This window comes from Oreochromis aureus, linkage group 3, assembly GCF_013358895.1.
Source record: "Oreochromis aureus strain Israel breed Guangdong linkage group 3, ZZ_aureus, whole genome shotgun sequence".
Classification (NCBI taxonomy): Eukaryota; Metazoa; Chordata; class Actinopteri; order Cichliformes; family Cichlidae; genus Oreochromis; species Oreochromis aureus.
In genome coordinates, this window is record NC_052944.1 from 12,301,324 (window position 1) to 12,325,659 (window position 24,336).

Genomic DNA, 24,336 nt, shown 5'->3' on the forward strand with positions numbered 1-24,336 from the left:
CAATCACAAGAGAGAGACAGAAATGAATGAAAAGAGACATTAAATTATCTGTGTGAAAATCAGTCTTTAAAAACATTTGTGCACAGATGTAAATTTTATTTGATGTCAGATAACTCACACACTCCCTGAGTGTGTTTCTTGTTGATTTGTTGTCTTACTAATGCAACACGACATACAGACTGAATGATTTTTGTGAAACATAAATCTAAATATTGATCATAAACAAGAGCAACTTATTAAGGTTCTTACGTGACATCTACTTAAAAGAAAAACAGAGTATAATGCTTGAACATATATGTCCATTAATAATACCTTTAGTTTTGTCTAGTATTATATTTGGATATTTTATTTTATTTTCCTTCAACAAGAAAATTAGTTGAAATTGCAGTAATCTCATCGAATGTAAAAAGACTCTTTGAGACTTTTTTCTGCCTGCTGTTTTGTGATTACAATCCAGGCTAATGGAATATCAGCAGGTTTTGCATTCAATTCTTTGGCAAAATTATTGTTGTACTTTGCTATCACATATTTCCAGTAGTCTGATGCCTCAAGGCTCACATCTGGAGGGATTTTCCAGTCTGGGTAAATGTCCCTGTAACTCTTGTAGGAGTGCCATTTATGGTTTGTAGCACTGCAGCAAAAATGTTGGTCACTCATTACAAGAAAAGAGCATATGTCAGTGACAAGTTTTTGTGTATTTGGCCAACTGAAACCTCCCAGACCTCGAGGCCGATGCAGTACAGCGTAGTGCTCAGTATGAGCTCTTCCTCCTGCATCACAGGGAGCTTTGCAGAATGGACACTGTTTGCCACAACCAACCAGTTTGTTGAAAAGCTCATTCTGGGGCTGCACATGGAGATACTGTAGTTTCATTTCAGTATTTACATTTTTAAACTTCATTCTCAGATCTTGTGCCATCTCATTCACAGACACTGTGAGCCAGTCAGCAAACTGTTCTTTGTCAGCATTGTTCAGGATCATGAAAGCACCAAGAGCATCTTTGGAAATGACAAGTTTATCACCAAGTTCTTTACAAATATCTTCAATAAATGTCTTCAAATCTTCACCCATTCCTCTTTGGGCCTCTTTGATTGCATCATATAAGCTTCTGATACAGGACTGAAGATGTCGGTCCTCAAACTGAGATATTGTTGACATAGATGAAAAGCGCTCCACTATTTTGTTGAGTATCCATGTCTTGACATACTTCTCATATGAGCAAATATAGCTCACATAGTTTTTAAAATCATCCTTTGAAAGCAGATCCAATAGAACTGAATACTGGAAGGACATTCGTGTGCTGAACTGCTCACATGTCAGCATTTCACCAGTGATATCAGGTCCCAGGGATCGACTGATAAAATCTTCAACAGCAGGCTTCAAACATCGGTTGGTGAATTCTTCTGCCTTCTTCTGACACTGGTCTTGTTCATGGAACACATCTTTAAAATCATCACAAAACCTTTCCTTGTATTTCATCAGACATCTGTAGGGATCATTTGCTTGGACGAAATCTTCGTGCATTTTCTGAAACTCTCTGGCTGCAAATCCACCGATGTGCTGTTTCAGAGAAACTTCAAACTCTATTTCTGTCCTAACATCTTGATTGTTTTGTAGTTTCTCATCAATGATGTGTAGGATCTCCTGGATATAAGTATCAGAGTAATTGTTTTTCCTTTTCACTCTTTCTCTCACAAAATCAGCGCAATCATTGATGATGCTGTCAGCCAGTTGATGTGCAGCCATTATATGATCGTCAATGTTGTACCACTTGCTGAGATTATGTTTAATTTTGTTGTAGGATCCTTCAGTTGTATATTTGAAAGGCTCTTTTCCACAATCCTGCAGACTTTTGTAGCTTAATAATTCACATGCATGACTCCCCCTGTGTGACAGATTGATTCTCAGGTAGTGAGATACGCTGGTGAAGACATTTGTGATCTTTTGTTTAGAAAAAGAAAGTTTCTCCAGTGTTTCATTCCACATCTTATCAAACTCTTTGTCCAGCTCTTTGTCTTTCATCTGGGCCTTTTTCTTTCTGCATGTATCTATTAACACATGAACTACCTTTTCAATCTCTTGTGCATGATTTTCTTTGATTTTATCAATTTCTGTCATCCCCTCTCTGTTTTCTGCTGCTGCTGTGAGCTGATTAAAAACAGATCTCTCCAATTTTTTTCCAAGGCTCTTTGAACTGTTTGCGAATTCCTCTTTGTATCTTTGAACCAGATAAACATGAGGCTCTGTTTGCCAAAAATATTTTCTCAGATTTCCTAAACATCTTGTCTCCCATGCAGACAGCACTGTGGAGGCTTCACTTTTCAAACATGTGAGAAATTCTCTCATGTCAGAAGATTCAGATTTTGTAGCAATTGTCCCAAAATTGGAAATTCTTGTTTCCGCGTTTGTTACCCAGGTGTACATTTCTTTTCTGAATTCCCACTCCCATTTGTTGAATTCTGTGCAGAGTCTCATGTATGCATCAGCTACGAGGCTGTTTCTGAACCTGAAGATGAAGTTTTCATACTTTACTGCAGTCCACAGACTTCTCATCCACTCTTTAAACTCCATGACATCATTAGCAGATGACTCACAGTTTCCCAGCAGTTGGATGATGTGTTTCTTGAGCTCATATACAGCCTCACTGTAGCCTGCATTGACTGGTGCCATTGGTGGGTTTCCATTCCAGAGTCCAGGAATGTACCAGTTCCCAGTGTCTGGACTGTACTCCATCACATCAGTGAAGCTCTTGTTCTCCTCTTTCTTTTCCATTTTGGCTGCTGCCTGGGTCATCTCATTTAACTGTTCCAGGAGCAGTTTCCTGTCTCGTGAGTTCTTCTCATGGGCTGAAACATCCGACACATTCTGGTGAACAAACACACATTTTGGCTTTTTGCCCACCTCCTTCATCCTGAGAAAAGCATGCACAACTATTTGTAGGATGTCCTTCATTTCAGTTAAATTCTCCATTGCGATATTAACAATGGTGACATCACTCAGCCCAACAACAAGTGTAGCAAGCTCATTGTCGTGCTCATAGCTGTTGTCCAGTTGTGCAAGTTCTGATGACTTTAAGCCCTCAGTGTCAATGATCAGCATGAAGTCACAGTTTAGGACTTTTTTCATGTCTTCATTGATTTTGATGAGCAACATAAAGGCACCTCGAGTACATCGACCACTGCTGACTGCAAACTGCACTCCAAACATGGTGTTAAGGAGAGTGGACTTTCCTGTGCTCTGAACTCCAAGAACTGTGACTACCAGGATCTTTCTGTTTGACGACACCAAGTCACTGAGCTGAGAGAGAACATCACTCACCCATCTGAGAGGGATGTTGGATGCATCTCCATCTACAAGCTCAAGAGGAAATCCATCAAGCAACAACTCTGCACACAGTTTGGGCAGATGCTGCAACTGTTGACGTGCTGGATCTGTTTCTGGAAGGGACAGTGAAGCTTCATAGATCTGACCCATTTCACGGAAGAAGTGTTCAGTCCCCAGTGAGCTGTTGGAAATTTGTCTGTCAATTTCTTTGATCTCCTCTTTGTTCTCAGAGTTCTTGCTTTTTTCTTTATATTTCTCCCGAAGTTCAGACAGTTTTATACGAGACAGGTTATCCAGGTTCATTCGCATCCATTTCAGGAAATAAAACCTCTCTGTTCCTGGGCTTGATATTGCATTAATGAACCATGTCATAGCTCTTGACATGTCATAGGAGTTCTGCTTTTTCCTCAGTTGTTTTTTCATCAGCTGAAGTTCACTCTTGTAGTCTTCAATATTTCTACAGTCAACTTTTCGAAGTCGAAATTCTTCCTTCTCTAAGCAGGTCAGTTCTTTCCATATTTCACCTTGTCGTGGAAGGTGATTGTCTTTGTATTTGAGGATGTCTTGAATTTCAGCAGTGATGGCTTCTGCATTTTTCTTTGCAGTCTGGCACTCTGGAGAGTCTTCATCAACCAGGATTCCCAGTTCATGGGCAATGTCTGCCATCTGCTCTATTGACATCTTTATCGTTGAGTTCTCAACTACATCTCTGACTCTTTTTCTTAAACTTTTCACAAAGTCTGCTTCATTTTTCTGTTTCTTCCTAATAATTATGTTGTCATTAGTCAAGCCCAACTCAGTTGCTACTTTTTTTAAAGCATCTTTACTGAAGCGCTTGCTGTAATAGTTACCCACTAAGAAGATCTGTGCCTTGTGCTGTTCATTGGTAAGGAGACTGAATTCAGATTCAGAGCCTAAATGGTCAAAGAACACAAATATTGCTGCAGATGTCTGACACAGAAAGGAGTATTGTGTTTGAAAGCTTGCAATGTCCCCACGAAGGTTAGCTACAGCCACTGGCTGACTGAAAATATCAATGTTTGTGTTTCCACAAGGAAGATACCAAGTAATTTCAGTCAGTCCGTTGGATATTCTTCTTGGACTGTCACCACACTCCATGTTGTGATGAACAAAGGTGTCATGGTACTGCTGAGAACTGCTCAGAAGCTTATTGAGAATCTCTGACTTGGATGAGGAGCACTCACCCAGTCTGACAAAAGAGATCATTGGAAGTTCAGAGAGAACGATTCTGTCTTCAATGAAGCCCTTGGACTCTGACAGAGACTGAGGTCTGTACTTTTTAACAATGTCCCTCATGGCCCACAGCATGAGTGTGCACTGATTGGTGTCACAGTTGGGAAGCAGCAGAGGAACAGAGAACTGACACATGGAGATTTTTAGTGCCATTTCCTGCTGTAGGAAACCATCAGAACACAGAAAGAGAGCAGTGATTATATCAAGAGGGTTCACCTTGTCATCTGTGTTTGGACTGTCAGAATCAAACTCTGTACTTCCTGATTCCTCATCACTGCTTGAGTCACACTCTGAGGTATATGTCACATTTCTAGCTGTCACATTAACCATCATCAGTTTCCTTAGAAAATGCCATAGTTGGTCTGATTTACACTTTGCAGGTTCATCAGTGATGGTCCTCTTTTTGAGCTCAAGTATTTTGCTGAGTGATAGTTTCTCTCTGTAGTACTGCTCCAAGCCCAGGTCCTCCAGTAACCTCTCCAGCTGTATCTCTGTGGATACAGAGAATCTTATTGTTAAAAAAATATTGGTATTCTAAAAATTCTAAAAACATGAATCCAAATTAACGATTTTCTTTATGAGAGAAACTTAAAATATCTTCTTCTATTGTTTTTACTGAACAGTTTTGAGACAGTATGCCATGAATACTGTATGACCGGTGTAATCTTGTTTTCTGTTTTATATAATTATTAATAAATATCATTTTGCCTCTCACTGGATTTTAGTTCAACGTGTGTAAGAAGAGAAATATAATTTAGTTTTGTTCAATGTCAAAATTTGTTTAAAGTTTTATTCTACATCGTTATAGTATGGAGATTAGTTGCTTACTTGCTAATGAACAATGGTTCCTCTGAGACAATTTAAAATGCTGATTCACAGGTCTAAAGTTACATTCCAGTATGTTATTTAGATTTTGGGTTTTGTGGAAACTGGTCCCTGTGCAAAATCCCTGGAGTTTTTTAAAGGCCCTGCAGAAATGTTGTGCACTGTTCTAGCAGATGAATTAAAGTCTAAAGCTGGACAAGATAATGGCCATGTTAATGTTACACAGTGGAATGTACTTTAAATACTTTTTACTCTTGCCGATTACATTTGCAATTATATTTCAGTGTCAGTATTATGAATCAGGGCAGGGAAGATATGATATTTTCACTTCACAGTTGTTGTAAAATCACAGCAACAGTGTGATCACTGAAAGGTTTTAAAATAATAGCACTAACACCATCAGTCAGAGAAAAATGTGTTTGTTTGGCTCACATGCTGTTATGATGCAGTCAGACGTGTTCACAAACAAATGCAGATATATTTCATTGTAGCTCCTCCTTTTTACAAGAATTTGAATTTGATCAACTGCATCAGGAAACAAGTTCTGGCCCTCCTTCTTTAATCCTTACTACAATCAACCAGTATTGGTTATCAACACCTTTTTCTGATTTGTGTTTGCTTTGAGTTACTGAATCTGCACTTTGTAAACACACACACACACACACACACACAAATAAATATATATATATATATATATATATATATATATATACATACATATATATATATATGAAGTATTTCTTAATTTTTTTATCAATAAATGCTTTTCACTTACTTGTTTTCACAGACAGTGTTTTACTGCTGTCCATTTCTTCAGGAGCCTCAAAGGAGTTTTCTTTGTCTGATTTCATGCTACCAAGAGTTGAGATGTTCATTTATCATGCGCAGTGATAAATGCAATGGTAGACCTTTGATCGTGATCTGTGGGGATTAGTAATGTTAATAATAATAAAGCATTTTACTTAAAATTGCTGCTTACAGGATACGCATAATATCAAGCCTTTCTACTAAAACAGTCATGAAGCTGACTCTTACCTCCCAACAATCTGCTGACCCTGAAGGCAGAACATGGTATCGTTACTTCATTAAATTAAAGCTTTGAAAATCAATTTTACTGCTATTTTTTCACTCCCATAAACTTTTTTTTCTTAAATCTACTGTTTTTCATAAACTAGGTGATATTACCTTATTCGATGATGGATTGAAAAAATGGCAATAAAATTATTCAGTCACATACAGTTTTGTGCAAACTGCTCATTGTGTTTATGCTTCTCCAAAACAATTTGTATTTTTTCACAGGTTTCTTTTAACTGGACAGAATGGCCGACTGTAGGATGCAAACTAATTTCCAGCATGCAGCAGGAGACATGTTAAGATGGCTTTTGCGCTAGCAGGGAACAGCCTCCACTCATCTGCATCATAGTCACAACCCAATGCACCCAAAAACACTTCTAAATCAACACAACAAGCAAAGTCATGAGGACAGTATTTGTGTTTCAAGAAAGTACTTCTTTACCTCCTTTTTGGGTGCAAACCCTGTCATCCCATCCTCCCCTCTGGTTTATTCTGGCATCTTCTCTCTAAAAGTAATAAGTGGAAAGTCTGAAAGTCTGTATACCACAAAGGCCACAACCCTGACAATCAAAAAAAGGGTAAATGGGAAAAATGCCTTATTAAGAAGGGTGTGAATTTCAGGCTTGTGTGAAATCCTGCAGGCCTAATACAGAAGACACACTTGAAAAGTGGCACAAAACAGAAGAAAGAATGGTTATTTTATGTTGGATTACTGTGTGGGGTTTTTATTTGAAGTGTGAAGCGCTTTTTAACTCTGTGTTTTGTAAAGTGCTATACAAATAAATTCATTATTAAAGCTATTTTAACTGCTCTGCAGAGTAGGAATACTCAGATTACTCAGATACTGCATTAAATTAGAAAAGCATTGAACTATATTTTAATATTCCAAGGTCAGTGTAGTTATTCTGCAGAATAAGCACACGCCCCTTGCCCAAACTCAGGAAAGATTTTGCGCCGTCATCCAGCACCCACTATTCTAAACCCGGAAATCAATTTAGCGATCCCTCTGTGATGCGTAAAACTGTCTAATATTACAAGATTAATGGTGTTTAGACTGAACCAGCTTCTTCTCTCTGCTGCACTTATGAAAACGTTTTATTATGTGACAGAATTCCCAAAACAATTATAAATCAGATGATACGGAGACGCACACACGGAGAAATCTGTTACAAAACAACAGCATAAAACAACTCACCTTTACATAACAGCTCTGCTTTTTCTTTTCTGCTTCAGGCTTTTTTCTTCTTTCTGCAGCAAATTTACGGACAAACTGTCCTGCAGACGAAACACGTTTCTCTCCAAATGTCAGCAGTGAGAGCGCTCCTGTTGGTGTTGGGGAACTATGATCATTTTCACTTTTGGTTTAATGACCACGTGACAAGTCTCTTAGCTTTTATAATTTACAAATAAATAAATAACGGCAAATTACCAAGAACAAAGTTTCCGTTTTCATTTTCCTAACTTCGAATGGATCAGATATCAGAAAAGGCAAGGCACATGTTAGAATCAACGTTTATCCTTAAAATGAAGCATAAAGAAATAGAAGAATTGCAGATGGTAAATATTCTGAATTATTTTTGTTATTATATGTTCGAGTCCGTATGTCCTGAATATAAAGCTTCTTGTTTTCTACTTCTTGTTTGAACTATGATCATTTTCACTTTTGGTTTAATGATCACGTGGCAGTCTAAGCTTTTATAATCTACAATAAACTAACGACAAATTACCCAGAACAAAGTTTCATTTTTCATTTTACTAATTTCTAATGCAGATTACATCAGACATCAGAAAAGCCAAGTTACAGCTGAATCAACGCTTAAAATGAAGCATAAATAAATAGAAGAATTGCAGTTTTAAGTTTTAAGCTTCGTGTCATCATTAAAGCATATGCCGCCAAAAGAGAGCAAATAAAACAAAAAATACATCGGATGATCCTAATTGTGTGCTGATCGTTAACTTATCCATCGAGAAAAAAGAAAATATTTCCTTGCACTACTTTTATGGTCAAGCCTTAAACTAGGAAAGAAAAAATGTGACAAAAATTTAATTTTCTGGAGTTAAGATAATACAACACAACTACATTATCACATATTTTTGTTATTACGTAGTTCATATTTCGGGAATATAGGGCCGATGAAGGTTGTATTTTTGGGACACAACTCCACAGGACAAATACACAAGATTTTATTTGAATGTTACTTTCCTAACTCCTTTTCTCGGAAACCTAAATAAGAAGCTGAAGTATTTTTGGACACTAATGTACCAGGATAACTTGTGACTTCACGGTGATTTCGAATGTTCCTGATTGTTTGACTGTAGTCTAAGCAATAAGATTAACTAGTTGACCTGCAGTTGTAACAGCCCTACAAGCTTTTTTAGAGGCACTGAATAAAAGTCCGATTTTAGGCCGTCTCTAAAAATGGGAGTAAAAGGGCCAAAAATGCTGCCCCCGCACAAGAAACTAAACATTGTGCTGCTTTATTCAAATTTTGCTTGTTTTGAAGTTGTTGCGTTGTGTTTAGCACTTCCTTATAAGATTTTAGAAAAGCCTAAAATAAAGCTGCTGGCTATATTAAAATGATCAATGTGCAGAGTACCTCAGTGTGGCGGAGGTGTGGTCTCTGCCCTCCTGCAGAGGAGGGGTGGCACAGTGAGCTCCCGGGGCGCCGGAGCGGGGATACAGGTGTGCCTGTACTTTTGCGGTGACGCTCGAGGCCGTGGTGTGTACGTGACGGCTGACGGGAGTGTCTTTGTCCCACGCCATTGTGCTGAAACCACAGTTGAACTGCTGCTATAATAAAAGTGCTGTCACCACACCAGCCGTGTTGTATATTCTTGGGAGGGGTCCGACGTCACACTCAGTTTTCATTGTTTATGTCTTTTGCGTTCGGAATACTATTGACTGAATTCATTTTATTTCAGAAAGTCTTAAAGCCCAGGCATCAACACCCCTGAAGGCGCTCTTTTCTGTGTAGTGAAAAATGAGAGGATATGAATCTCAAATTGGTTGTTTGTGATTTTAACCAATTTTAAGACCATCACAAATTAAAGTGCAGTAATTAGAGAAAACACAGCAAGGCAGGACACTTGCAATAGGGCTTTGGAGCGTGATGTCATGAGAGGGGGCGTGGCCAGGATTTTTGGTTGAGGTGCCATCTTCCTGGGCCAAACAAAGCTCAAGCGAAAGAAGAGCGAAAGCACACACATCAGCCATGGTTCGTACTTGCTGTGTGGTCGGCTGTAATGTTTGATCGCACGACCGGCAAGGGAATAAGCTAGGAGTTGTATATCTTTTTATTCTTTCCCAACCTGGAAGCAACATGAGGGAGCTCATATACAGTGTTGGGCAAGTTACTTTGAAAAAGTAATTAATTATAGTTACTAGTTACTTCTTCAAAAAAGTAACTGAGTTACAATATTCTAAAAGTAATTAATTACTTGAAAAGTAACTATTGCGTTACTTTTAAAAAAACGTTTAACCCTCTGGGGTCCATAATTGGCCATTTTTAACTACTTTTGATTTTCCCTCCACATTTCACCTTTAAAAACTATTTATTTGCCTTGTTTGGTATCATTCTTTTCAGCACAACCTCACGTTTCTGAATTTACTGTTATGTTTTCATTTTGACATACTGCATTAACACAACTGATCTAAAATCAGACAAAAAACATAAAATCAGAGTAGAAAAAGTTATATTTTTACTGTAACAACCACAAACATGTTTATTGAATCATGTTTCATAACTTTAAATGCAAATATAAATTGTCAAGTTTAAAATCCTATGCACAAGTTTTGCAAACAACAAAGATATTTGCATCCATTTACCTTTTACCTTGATTTTTTAAATAACCATTTCAAACTATTTACAGAACAATCAGCTGTTCTTCAATAAGATGCCACACAAATTATTTGTGCCACTCCAAAAAAATAAATTCTGTCCACTATAAAGGAGAACATCACAGCAGGTCTGACAGCAGCAGGTGTATCACTCCTGTTCTCTACCTGGAGACAGCAGTCGCCTCATTGTTCTGACACACAACACAAAACTATCCACAACACTACACACTAACTACACAAGACAACACATTAACTACACACCCCAAACACGCTAAACGTCACATCTCAAAACTCGCCCTCTCTCTTTTTCTGCTGTCTTTCTCTCTCTCTTTTGCCGTCACTCCTAAAACTTCCCCTGTTTTGTTTTGTTTTGTTTTTTTGCTCATAAGCTTGCTAGCGCTGTGTTTAGACAGTAAACGTGACGAAACTATTGAGGAAAAAACACCGGTATATATTGTTTATCATGACTCTGGTTTTACGTGGCCTATCAACACAATTTAAAAGCTGGTATATATCACCTTGATACGGGCAACACGGGCAGTTGCCCAGGGTGGCATTGTGGTGGGGGGCGTCATCACGGGCTTCGGCAAAAAAATAAATAAATAAATAATTACTCGTACTCATGCTGCCCCGACGTCATGCCAGCGCATATTGGAAATGGCATAGGCACCAATCGGTTTTCTATCACCCATTTGCTGGGAGTAAGGGCGCCCTCCGTTTGCGAGGTGCACCTGCTGCTTGCGGCACAGGGAGGAGAGGGCGGGGCGGCGGGGGATTCTCTGGCTGGCTGGAGCAGCATCTAATAACCAACTCGCAAAATAAAACAAAATAAAAACAAGCCAACAAACATGAAAATACCAGACACCATGATACAGACTTATAATTTGCACCAATGTTTTTTCGAAATTCTATACGCGAAAAATGAGCGCGAGAGCCCCTGGCACAACCTGTCGACAGGGGAGGTTTCTCGGCTGCTTCCAAATAGAGCACATTTCATTCATAATGTAAATCCAAGACCATTATCTATTCATGATTTGAATCCTAGGTTGTGCAAAATCCCAGAAATAAACCCTAGACAAAGTGAATCTGTGAACTAAGGTGTAGGTCTATTAGTTTATGTCGGGCGACCGGGGTTCAGGGGGTTGGGAAGCTCATCTCATCTTGTAACCGGAAAGTTACCGGTTTGATCCCCTGCTCTGTGTGTCTTGGTCGTTGTGTCCTTGGGCAAGACACTTCTCCTACCGCCTACTGGTGTTGGCCAGAGGGGCCGATGGCGCGATATGGCAGCCTGGCTTCTCTCAGTCTGCCCCAGGGCAGCTGTGGCTACAACTGTAGCTGCCTCCACCAGTGTGTGAATGTGAGAGCGAATGAATAGTGGAATTGTAAAGTGCTTTGAGGCCCTCGAAAAGCACTATATAAATGCAATCCATTATTATGTTGTGGTGATCCTTGGGTTGGGAGATGGGTGTTCGTACTGGAGTGCAAAATTAAAACCAATGGAAGATGGACAAGAAAAGTTCAAAGCCATCAGGTCTTCAGTTTAGAAAAAAGAGAAAAGAAGAGGAGGAGAAACGAGCAAAAGATACAGGTAAGCAGATGTGTCATTGGATAATGGCAGGTCATGTATCCTGAAACAATCAGAATCAGAATACTTTATTAATCCCTAAGGAAATTATGTGGGTTACAGTTGCTCCAAGAAGAAATGGTAAAAATAGTAACAGTAACAGACTAAACTCCAAACAATACATTATGTTACAGATTTTAATATTAATTAGTTATTGTCAATTGTTGATTTGTTCTATTCTCATTGTATGACGAATTATGATGGCTGTTTGGTAGCCGTTTGCATACTATGCATACTCTCTCTCTCTTCATGTGCGTGTGTTTCTTTGGTGAAATTCAGTATGGTTCCGACAACAGTTTTATGTTAATGTCCTTAATATGTTTTGTGTGTGTGTGTGTGTGTGTGTGTGTGTGTGTGTGTGTGTGTGGCGCCAAACAGGCCAGGACCGCCACTGGTGGCAGGTCTCACGGCAGGAAAACATCCATCAAGCCTGGGATCCCAGGTAAACCAGGACACCGACGCACACACGCACACACACACGAGTAAAAGGGGAAATGAGGGACATTAACACAATACACAAACATGGCAGGTCACTTTGAGTACTCCAGGAGAGTAGAAAAGCGATATATAAGAATCAGTCCATTTACCATTTATCATTTACCTGGCGAGGACTGCGGACCATGACAGATACATCTAAACTGTGTTGGACAGGATATATGATGGGGGATTTTACTCCTGTATTCTGGGATTGCCCAGTTGTAATGCATTTCTGGAAGGGAGCTGTGAAATTAAACAGATGTTGAAAATTGATTTAGACCTACAACCAGCTATTTATATTTTGGGCATATTATCTGTTGATAAGATACATGACTTAGGACTTGACTTATATCCTTAGAATTCTGCTTTTAGCAGCAAACTACAACAGTTCTTTGGTTTCTGGTGTAACACAACAGTAAAGTACATCAAATTTGACATGACAGAGAAGGTTAGACCAGTTTACAAATTAAGAGCTGATATAATGTCACTGATAATATCACTTTTTAAAATAGTTTTATTGTACCTGTGCAATTCCATTTACTAGGCTTTTATATTTCCCCCTTTTGTACATCTCCTGATATGTGATGTTTTGTAAATATGGACAATCTTAACACTGGAATCCAAAGTGTGATTGAATACATTTTGTCTTTATTTGAAAGACTACTGACATATAAATGAGAGAAAGCAAGAAAGATAGAGAGTGCTGGGTGAGCCACATTGAGTCCTATCAACAGGAAGAGAGAGAGAGAGAGCTGCACACTGTGCAGTAAATTCATTCATTAAAATATCTTAATTTAGACTGGCTCTGCTGTCATGGAGGCAGGAGTCTCCAGCTCTGGTTCTGTCTCTTCTCTTTTTTTTCTACTTTCAACAGAAAATGTTATTTGCTGCATCAGGTGACTTCATCCTCATACAAGAGACACAACTATTGGATTTGAAAACTGGAAATTTGAAAAGCTGGACCGCCACATCGTTGGTGGGATAAGGTTCTCACATTGGCTTCAAAATTTGCAACCACATGTTCTTTCAAATATGTTATACTTATAAATAAATGTGAAATGAAAATGATAATTAAACTGATAATATCAATTTCCATACAAACACACAACAACTGCCTCTTTGCATTATGTAAAAACCATGTTACCTGTCCAGGATATAATTAACAATCAACAATGTTTCACAGTGTTTAATTTTCTTATTATTATTTTTAATGGTGGAATTAGTCTGGCAGATTTGTTAAGATGGGATTCACACAACAAAGATGTGTAAAATGAAGTCAGACTGGCAGGGCATTTAAGAAATGTAATGCAAAGTATTTACATGTCTCTGCTATTAAATAGTACAGCTATTTTCTCTGCAGCACAATTGCTCATTGCATGGTGTGGTCTCAAACACAAAGAGTGAAATGTTACAATTAACCCCATAGTCTGGGTTAGTTGTAATGTATCAGAGCCGCAGAGACATGACTGGGGAAACATGGATAACATGACAAGCAGGGGAACACAGAATGAAACTTGTGGGAAGCAAGACACAGACTCACAACAAAGATAATCACAGCCACACAGAGGGAGACACAGAGGGCAAAGACACAAGGGGGAGATCCTAAATAATTAAAATATAAACTGGAACAACCCAGACACTAGAGAATCAACTTAAGTCTACCAAATAGGAATTAAAAGAGGACAAACACAAGAAAACTCCAAACGTGACACACGGGCTGCATAGTTTTTAAAGATGGTGCAGATACACAACCCCACCTTTTAACATCAGTAATTGAAATGATGTAGGACTTTTGACGTTTGTTGTGTTTGAAATGTATAAAATTTGAGAACAAATCTGATAGAATTGCCATTGTTACTTGAATTGTGCCCTATAATAATTTGCATTTGTAAGTCAGCAGGTAAACAACAGTTTATTTTATTAAAAAACAAACAAACAAACAAAACATAACCTAAATTTTCAAAAGAAATGATGAACAAAACCCAAACATGAATCATTCAAAAACATTTTAAGCCCAAAACTCTCAAAACAAGTGCCAGGTACCGTGATATTTATCAGCAGCATGTAGAAGTGTTACTTTTGCTGGTGGGTGGAAATATTTTTTTTAATTGTGTTTTCATAAAGTTTACTGAATTAAAAGTAACAGCAGAACAATATAATAGCCTGGTACAATAGTTTAATTTGCAACAATATAATGTATGTTATATCAGCGCCTCATTATAAGCCAGACTACAATAAATCTGTTGATTTACATTCCACCACTGTGTTTCCTGGTTTTCATCTTAATCTTCTATAAAAGTAGAAGTAAATGTAAAGAACAACAAACAGGAAATTATTCAGTATCATGCCTTTGTAAAAGAGTAAACATTTGTTTTTGTCCAGGTGTATTGTGCATCCAGTTTTTAATAAGAAGTGAAGCGATCCAACAAACATTGAAAAAAATTATGGATCCTCCAGCAAATGCCAGCCCCATACTTCAGGTTTCCTTTAATCTGCTGGCTGCAGTTACTTACTTTGTTGTTCCTTAAAAACTCTACATGGATAACTTCAGTCCAGGACAATTGAACATTTAGGACCCGAGAGAAGGGGGAAGCAAAATGTGCAGAAATTTCTACATGTGAGCTGCAATGATTTCATTTTTCAGCTTAACAAATCATTTTGAAGGTCAGATGTAGTTTAATTATAAGCATAAACATATTTAATGTGATTCAAATAAGTCAGAAATTACCTTTTAGACTTTGAAAAGCTACATTTAGCTTTATCCTGATATATATATATATCTATATATATATGTATATATATATATATATATATATATATATATATATATATATATATATATATATATATATATATATATATATATATATATATATATATATATATGTGTGTGTGTATATATATATATACATTTATACACACATATATATATACACACATATATATATATATACACACATATATATATATATACACACATATATACACATATATACATTGTCAGAAGATAATTATGTTTTCATCAGTTACATGAAATGTATTCTTTATATTTATCAGTGAAGCATATTTCTACATGACTTTTCACCTAGTAACTTGTGTGCTGAACATATGCAGATACTAACCGCATCCTGTTGTTCTGAACACTTAGATGTAGAGAAGAGAAAGCTCAGCTCTTTTACGAGAACATACAGATGTAGAAAAGGGAAAGTCCCGCTACTGGAGTGACGTTGTTATATTTGTAACACACACACACACACACACACACACACACACACACACACACACACACAGACACAGACTTGTATAAATAAAGAACGCAGGCAGTGATGAGACGCAGGTCGTGCGTCCATGGCTGCCCTCGCGAGTAAAATGGAACTGCAGTGTTTGTGTGTTTTCTAACTCAGACGTCTCAGCTGAAGAACGGCAGGGTGATTTAAAGAAATCCCCTGTCATTTAAATTGGTCCTTCGAGCCTAGCGATGGAAACAACAGACACGTTTCTGTGACTCCAATAAGGTCTGATTGCTGCATCCTGACGTCGTGGGAAAGAGAGAACCGAAGTCTGTCGACAGCCCTCTCCAGGTAGAGGCGAAAGCCCTGGGCGTAAATTCGCATCCAGGCCGGGCCTGGTCCACGGCGTTGGGATCCAGATGACCTGAACAACCAGCAAAAGACGACTGAGGGTGAGAAAACACTGTTCAGGTCTTACCCGCCGCAAGGGTTTACACAGGTCTTACCCGCCGCAAGGGTCTAAACAGGTCTTACCCGCCGCAAGGGTCTAAACAGGTCTTACCCGCCGCAAGGGTCTAAAAGGGGTCTAACTCGCCGCAAGGGTTATAAAGAAATAAACACGTGAAATAGGTTTGAGTTCGCCGGAAGGAACTAAATTTAGACTGGTTTCAGAAGTAGCCGAAATTACTTCGTGACAAATTAGCGCGCAAATGTCTATCTGTGTGTATGTATGTGTGTTTTGGAAGTAAGTTGATTTTACAGCACAATAAGCTGCTGAACTACTTCCATTGTTTTTATTGTTTTCTTTGTGTATCCTGCAAAAAGCTCAAGTACTGGTGACAAAAGGGGAAAGGTTGGGCTTTGTCTCGTAAAACTGACACCGCTCCAGGAATAGCCTGGAGTTGGAGGCCGTGTCAGCAACCACCCCCAAGTCTAGTACCAGAGAAAGCTTTGCAGTTCTGTGATAATGGGGAATCAGCCCACAAAACTCACTGCTGACGAGCAGTGGCTAGAAAAGAAATGTCCAGGCGCCGGACAAATCAGTGCTTGTAGATGGAGAAATTCCAAAAAAACAAAATGTCCCACTTGGGAAGGGAAATGCAGCCCCTCAGCACTTACACAGTTGAAAGAAGCTCTTTTGCAAGAAATAGCAGAAACAAAAAACTTAAAAAAGAAAGGAAAACACTCGCAAGAATCACAATATTTCCAGGCCTGGAAAGAAGAAGCAGCTAGGCGAGAGGAGAATAAAAAGAAAAAACAAGAGAAAAAAGATAAGAAGTCAGAAAAACAGAACTTAACCGCGAGTTTAATAAAACCAGAAGACGAGACACCGTGCGGTGCTCGCAATATGAGTATTAATCCACCACCATATGCACCACCACCACCCACTGCTGCAGCCACAGCTGCAGCGTCACCCACTTCTGCAGCCACAGCTGTAGCACCACTCACTGTACACTCACCCATATCAGGCAGAACTAGGTCACACACACATCATCATCCTTATGTAAAAGAACAGACAATGCTAAACAAACTCTCACTCAAAAATAGCCCACAAGAAGAGATAGGTCGTGATCCCACTGGGACCGACCTCTGGGGAGACGCAGTCGACCCGCCAGCCACTGGTATTTATCCAATGGTAGCAGTAGCTAATCCCAGATTTGGCCTAATAATAGGGCCAGAAGGAGAAGAAGAGCAAGATGACCGCCCATACATACATATTTTTCGTCCGTGGTCACAAAAAGACAGACAAAATGTCCTGAAAGATGTTCCTCCACTGAATGAAGGTTTTATACCATGGAGGGATGCTGTAGAACTGATCAGAAGGCAATGGTATTTAAACGGTCATGAAATGCTTCAAGTAATGCAAGATTTATTAGGTTTAAAGATAGGAACAGTTAGAGGAGATTTTACCGGCTCAAACGCCGGGGGTGTAGCATACGCACCAGGAAGCACAGACCTAATCAATGCCCTAACAAATTTATATGAGAGAATTAGAGTACAGTTGGCCCCAAGGGCTGACTATGGAAAAATAGGAGAGGTGAGACAAAAAGAAGCCGAATCAGCTTCTGATTTTCTGGACCGCCTGCGTCCAGTTTTTAGACAACATTCAGGATTAGATTATGAGGAGGGTCCAGAGACCCCATATCAACAACAACTTAAGAATGCCTTTTTAAATGGCCTCCTAGCACCAGTGAAAGCACATGTAGAAAAACACTGGGTGACTATGAACACAGGATCACTGCCCGACGCACTGCAATATGCAGAACATGCTGTCCGTGTTATAAAAAAGAAAAATGAGAATGTAGGTACTTTCACAGTAGATCCAGAGACAGGATTTATTGCATTTTCAGGAAGACAGATGCAAGGACGTAGGAGTGGAAACAGAGGAAGAGGCAGAGGAGGTTATAGAGGCAGAGGAAATAACAGATCAGAACGTTTCGACAGGGAAAGAGACAATACCTGTTGGCAATGCGGAAAGGAAGGACACTTTTCTAGAGACTGTAGATCAGGAAAGAAAAGAGAAGGAAGGAATGAAGATTGACTAGACAGAGAACAAGGAAGTGAGGAAAAACAGGATGATACAGAAGTGTTTAATGTGTATGAATTAGTCACACTGTTAGAAGACAAACCCATACTAAAAATTCATGTAAATGGCCAACCCATGACCATGTTATGTGACACAGGTGCATGCAAAACCGTGCTAAATCAAAAACCTATAAACCTAAAATTTTCAAAAGACACCCTGACAGTTAAGTCTGCGTCAGGTCACACCAGTGTAAAATCTCTAACAGAAGGCCTACTGCTAGTGCACAAAGAAAGTGGCAGGAGCTGTAAAATTCAATGTATATATGATCCATCCTGTCCAGTCAACCTCCTAGGGAGAGACAGCATGGGGAAACTAAAAATTGGTGTAGTGCCAGGAGCACAAGGCATGCACGCAGAATTGATGTTAAACTATGAAGAGGCAGAAGAGGAGGGACAGATTAATTATAGCAGTGAGGGAGAAGGAGTGCCCCACTACTATTGGACTCTAGACCTTCCACCATTAGAGCCTCTACAGAGATTGGCTGAAAAGTATTTGCCACCAGACTCCCGACCACTTGCTTTTGATGAGTATCACAATACTCTAAGATTTAAACAAAGTCCAGGCCCAGATCCTTCATATGACACACAAATTCACAGATTAGGCCCACAGAAGCTTACATTGCAGCACCTCTATGTAACTAAAAGTGGCAATGCTGTGTGCTCAGTGATACAGACAGGAAGAGTACAGGAAATGAATAGAATGCCAAAACCACATGTGTCTGTAGCACGAAATGAAACCACAGAATGGAGGGAGTTAGGTCACGTCCTGACTCAAGTTGAAAGAGACAGATATGAAAAAACTGAAGAAACACATGAAGGGTGGCTTCAGGGCCATAGAACAGGATGTATGAGGTACACATTAGGGTGGGTGCTTACGACACAGCCAGCAACTCATCTATCTGACTGTGCAGATACTCACATGTCTGACACCAATAATGAATGACACTTACTCTCACTAGAGCTCTTCCCAGAATTAAAGCAGTTGCCTGAAAAGCTGTGGTCAACAGGTCCGACTGATGTTGGACTAATCAAAGGTGCAGGTGTGATGGACCTATGTGCAACAATGTGAAGGGGAACCCTAATGATTACCTTGACTACAAAAGCTCACCTTTACAGGATCCCAGCTAATGCCAACAGCAGCTGAGCCACGAGGCAGACAGAGAAGATGGACATACAACAACTTCCACCTAATGGACATGACACAAGATCACATCCATCCTTGGATGAAAAATGCCTGATGCAGATATGTGTTTAACAGAACCACAGAGAAAGACTGTTACGTCTGCTCTCACATGCCGAGCATTAACAATGCACAGAAAACATTGTGGAACAAGTACACTGATTCTGATCTCTGATCACACTTTCAGAATGACTTTTGTAAAGTGCATAACAACAACATCATCGTCATCCTGATTCAGGAAGAAACGCTCAACTTAAACAGTCTGACCACATGATTCAATCTGGGGAACCGACGTACCTGAAGGATTCAAACTCTGGACAAAAGGTACTCAAATCACTCTCCCTGTGGGCAGGAGTTGGAAAACATGCTCTCAGAAGTGAGATAATGGACTATGGATTCGGCTTGTTTCCCAAAGCATGCTGGAAGGTCAACGAGGGACTAAATCAAGAAATAGACACTTTAAGAATTGCTGTACTGAAACATTGTGTAGCATTGCACATGATCCTGGCTGAGTAAGGAGGATTGTGCGTTTTGTTCAACACCACATGCTGCACCTACGTACCAGATAATGTACATTCTTCAAACATGGCTTCAGATGCTATAGAGACTGTTGACTGTTTCCCTGATTTTCTTTTGTTTTCTTTATTTGAGTTATTCCTTGTTTAAAAGCTGTAATTTCACAGATGATAAGTTTATCATTCACAGCATACGCAGATGTACTGAAATCTATGAAGATGATGAAGACTTCTTTTCCTGTTTGTTTCATGAAGATGAAGTGTAACTTATGATGTAGTAACTAAGAATGTGAAAGACAAGTAGTTACTTATTGTACATTTCATTTCTCTGATAAACAGGGCCGGATGTCAGAAGATATATATATATATATTAATATATATATATATTAATATTAGGGCTGTCAAATGATTAAAATTTTTAATCAGATTAATCACAGCCTAAAAATTAATTAATCATGATTAATCGCAACTCGAAATATGACCAAAATGTGTGCAAACATACGGAGAGATAGCGGATTTTTACACACTTGTTAGTGTTATTTAATGCTAAGACCACGCTGAGTGGCCTCATGCTCACTCAGCGTGGTCTGACGTAGGCTGGTGTTGTGCTGGAAGCGAATTAATCACAGCCTAAAAAATTGATTAATCGCAACTCGAAATATATGTGTATATGTGTATATATGTGTAAAAATCGGGACAGATAGTGGTTTTAACACACTTGTTTGTTTTATTTATTATTAATTGTGAGTACAAGCAGAACAGGGCTTCAAATAATTGTGAGGATTTTTACTGAATGTTTTCCACCCGTTTAAATCTAGCACATTGTTTTATCCATATACATCTTCAAGTTCACAGAACATAGGCCTAATTCAACAGGCAAAATAGAAAAAATCTCCAATCATCCTTTTGGGTAAGGTAGATTAGTGCAAAAAATATGAACAACAGTGAAAAGTATTGTTTAAATCACATTCAACCATAGAACAAGCTCTAAACACACGGTCCTCTGGTCTACTCATCCTTCAGCCAGTTGCTGAGACAAACCAACTTGTCCACGTTCTCTGAGTGCAGAGCAGACCTCTTCTTGTTCACAATGTGCCCTGCTACAGAGAACAGCCTCTCACAGGGCACTGTGGAGGCAGGAGTGGCCAGGTATCTGCGAGCAAGGCGGGCCAGCTGGCTGTGGGCTCCTGCATGAGCTGCCCACCACTGTAAGGGACAGTCCTCTAAGGCAGTGCAGGGCTCTGCTCTGTAGCGCTGTATGGCTCTGTCCTGCTGTACCTCCTCCTCTGACTCAGAGTCAGAGTCCATCTGCAGCAGGCTCAGCCTCTTCTTGGCTGGACCTTCTTCTGCAGTGTGTGATCTTCTAGGAGAGTCTTCATGCAGCATGCCTGCCAGTGTGGTCCACACTGCTTCTCTGTCAGTCTTGGGCACACTGCGAGGTCTTTAAAACGTGGGTCCAGTGCAGTTGCGATCTGGAGCCATGCATAGTTGGTATGTTCCTGGCGGAAGCAAGGTCTTCCTTAAACTTCTCTTTAAACATCACCACATATGCAGGGTCCTCATCAGTTACTTCCATGACACGGCGCGCAGGTGGCAGAAGGCTGGTAGAACTACAGAGCAGGAGACGTGGCCTCTCCTCCCAGCAGTTCAGTCACATATCTGCAGTGGAATACACACACACACACACACAGAGAGATAAGACAGCAAATTAAAAAAGCTTTTTAATACTAGGTAATATTAATAAAATATTTGATTTCATTTATTTTTAAATAAGACATTTTCATAATAACAAAACTGATTTAAGATGTATGTTTGATACATTTAATCTAAACCTACAATTATGGTCACAATGACAGGCTCACCTGCAGGGCTCTAGAAGTGTCTCCAGTCTCTGGAGTTTGTCCCACTCTGGAGGCGTCAGGAGGACAAGTTTATGCTTTTCTTTATCCAGAGTCGCGGTTACTGCAGTTTGGTTGCGGATCAAGCGCTTCACCATCTCCAGCGTGGAGTTCCAGCGCCAGGCACGTCCCTGGGCCAACGGCTCCTGCTTGCGCCCCAGTGACACCTGCTCTGCGTTCAGCTCTGCTGTGTTTGCTGGGCTGTGCTTAAAATGGCCAACAATTTTGCGGCATTTGGCCAGCGCAGTGACAAAGCCACTGTCTGCGAGACTCACTGTGATGCATCTCTGTAGAATGTGCGCGGTACACGGCATGTGATTGAATGGCATGATGCGAGCCGCGGCGATCATATTGCGCGCACTGTCCGTGCCTACTGTTGTCACCTTCTCCTCAATTCTCCACCTGCGAGCAACAGTCTGGAACTGCTCTGCACAAGCCTCCGCAGTGCCGCTCTTCCGTTTTCATTATAGTCAGCGCAAAGGATGTCAGACCCCAGGCTTCAGTGATTAAATGCGCAGTAACTCCCAGGTAATTGTCATTACTCAATGATGTCCAGTGGTCTCCTGTCAGAGCCACGCATTCTGTGTGAACTAAAGCCTCTTCTTTTTCTTTTTCTCCGTTTCATACAGTTCGTGGATTCAATTGTTATTGTGCTTCTCGCTGGGGGCTTGTAGGACGCGGCGTCCTGAGATGCAACCTTTAAAACATCCGCAAAGCCCTTGTCCTCCACAATGCTTAGTGGTCTACAGTCCTTTGCTATCCATTTGGCTATATTGTCGGTCAGTTTGTCCAAAGAAGACTTACCGAGTGGCCTGCGTTCACTAAGAGTGGTCTGACGCAGGCCGGGTGAAGCTGCTGCCCCGACAAACGCGTGTTTGGCATTAAGGTGGTATTTTAAGGTCGAATTTGAACGGTGAAATTGAAACTCTTTACTACAGTGAGTGCAAATTACAACGCGTTTTGTTTATTGTCCCATCTATGTTCTTCTTGTATTTAAATTCCCCATCCAGAAGGCCATCCTGTTCCTGCTTCTCCATTTTCAGTGGCGCGGTAAACAAATCAAGTGGAATTATGGGAGCGACTTTTCTGCGTGTTGCGCTAAATAGTTAAATATTCTAACGTAATTAATTCCAAAATTTAATTATCGCAATTAACGCGTTAATTTCGACAGCTATAATTAATATATATATATTATATATATATATATATTAGGGGTGCAACGATACACAAAATTCACGGTTCGGTTCGATACTTTGGTGTCACGGTTCAATAATTTTTCGATACAAAAAAATGTTCATGCTTTTTTAATTTGTCATTTACTAAAATTATAAATATATATTTTAACTCAAAAGTACAGTTTTTAAATTTAATGTTGCTGAAACAACAAAGTAATAAAAAAATAAATCTATCTGATCAAGAAATCCCTCATCTTTGGAAAAGAGAGTTTATTACAGAGAAATGGCTCTTTCCAAAATAAAAGCTATACTATACGCTTCTTCTGGGCTATATTCTCAGCAGCATATTAAACATATCAGGTCCCCATAAGGAGAATCATGTGCTAACGGCTGTCTGAATGACTCGGGTAAAGTTTGTAGCATGCGTGCTTGTTGTTTTTGTCTGCTTCCACTTGTCTTTGCGCTAGGATGATGTCGGCGTAAATGTGCAGTCATATTCATTGTGTTCCCACTAGTATGTCAGCGTTAATCTGATATGACGTTAACGCCACAACACGGCAAATCTCTGTTAACAAGCTACCGCGGATCGCCCCGTTTTTGTGAAACATAAATGTAAATATTTGATCATAAACAAAAGCAATAGATAAAGGTTCTTACATGACTTTTTCTTAATTAAAAGAAAAAACGCAAAGAATCATTTAATAAACATAATATACTGCAGACTCGGGTGAAGGTGAACATAAACTGTAGTGGTTCTCTTTCCTTATTGTAAACTATAATGTTTAAACACATATGTCCACTAATGATACCTTTTGTTTTGTCTAGTATTTTATTTGGATATTTTATCTGGATATTTAATTTTTCTGTACACCAGAGGAAAATTAGTTGAAATTCCAGTAGTCTCATCAGATGCCAAAGGACTCTTTGAGGCTTTTTCCTGCCTGTTGTTTTGTGATATTTTTCCAAGCAGCAGGAATATCAGCAGGTTCTGTTTTATACTGTTTGGCAAAGTCATAGTTGTACTTCACCATCACATATTTCCAGTAGTCCGATGCCTCAAGACCAGGGGCGGATCTAGAAGGGTGGCATGGGGTGGCAAGTGCCACCCTAAAATGATCCCTTGCCACCCCAAATGCCACCCCAGTTTTGAATATGACAGTGTTGTTTATTAAAATAAGATAGCATTAACAGTTCGAGTGTAGTTACAGTCAACAGTGAATATAAATGCTAAAACTGAATATATTGGATAGTGGTCCCCCCCTCCACCACTAACAAATGGTTCAGCCCATAGCAGGATCGTCTTTTTTCTTGTTTTCAATAGGAAGCCATGCTTATG

The 24,336-nt window shown here is 39.5% G+C and overlaps 1 protein-coding gene across 2 annotated transcripts; it reads right to left on the bottom strand.

Annotated features, from left to right (window-relative positions):
• Positions 1 to 79: 79 nt before the first annotated feature.
• On the bottom strand, positions 80 to 9,212 carry LOC116317832 (up-regulator of cell proliferation). Of its 2 annotated transcripts, XM_039609379.1 has the most exons (6): positions 9,075 to 9,212; positions 7,673 to 7,800; positions 6,920 to 6,983; positions 6,439 to 6,458; positions 6,179 to 6,324; positions 80 to 5,069 (listed from the first exon to the last, which is right to left on the bottom strand). In XM_039609379.1, exons 5-6 carry the CDS (start codon positions 6,276 to 6,278, stop codon positions 394 to 396), a joined length of 4,776 nt encoding a protein of 1,591 aa, XP_039465313.1. In that variant the 5' UTR covers positions 6,279 to 6,324; positions 6,439 to 6,458; positions 6,920 to 6,983; positions 7,673 to 7,800; positions 9,075 to 9,212; the 3' UTR covers positions 80 to 393. The 2 variants fall into 2 exon arrangements, with proteins under 2 accessions (XP_039465313.1, XP_039465314.1); XM_039609380.1 differs by lacking the exons at positions 6,439 to 6,458; positions 9,075 to 9,212 and having other exon boundaries at positions 7,673 to 7,814.
• Between the last annotated feature and the right edge of the window lie 15,124 nt (positions 9,213 to 24,336).

What these genes read in the sequence shown, in the direction of transcription:
- LOC116317832 (XM_039609379.1), bottom strand. Translation starts at nt 6,278, where the DNA reads ATGAACATCTCAACTCTTGGTAGCATGAAATCAGACAAAGAAAACTCC. An exon ending in AACACTGTCTGTGAAAACAA is followed by an intron (nt 5,070 to 6,178) that starts GTAAGTGAAAAG and finishes CTGTATCCACAG; the next exon opens with AGATACAGCTGGAGAGGTTA.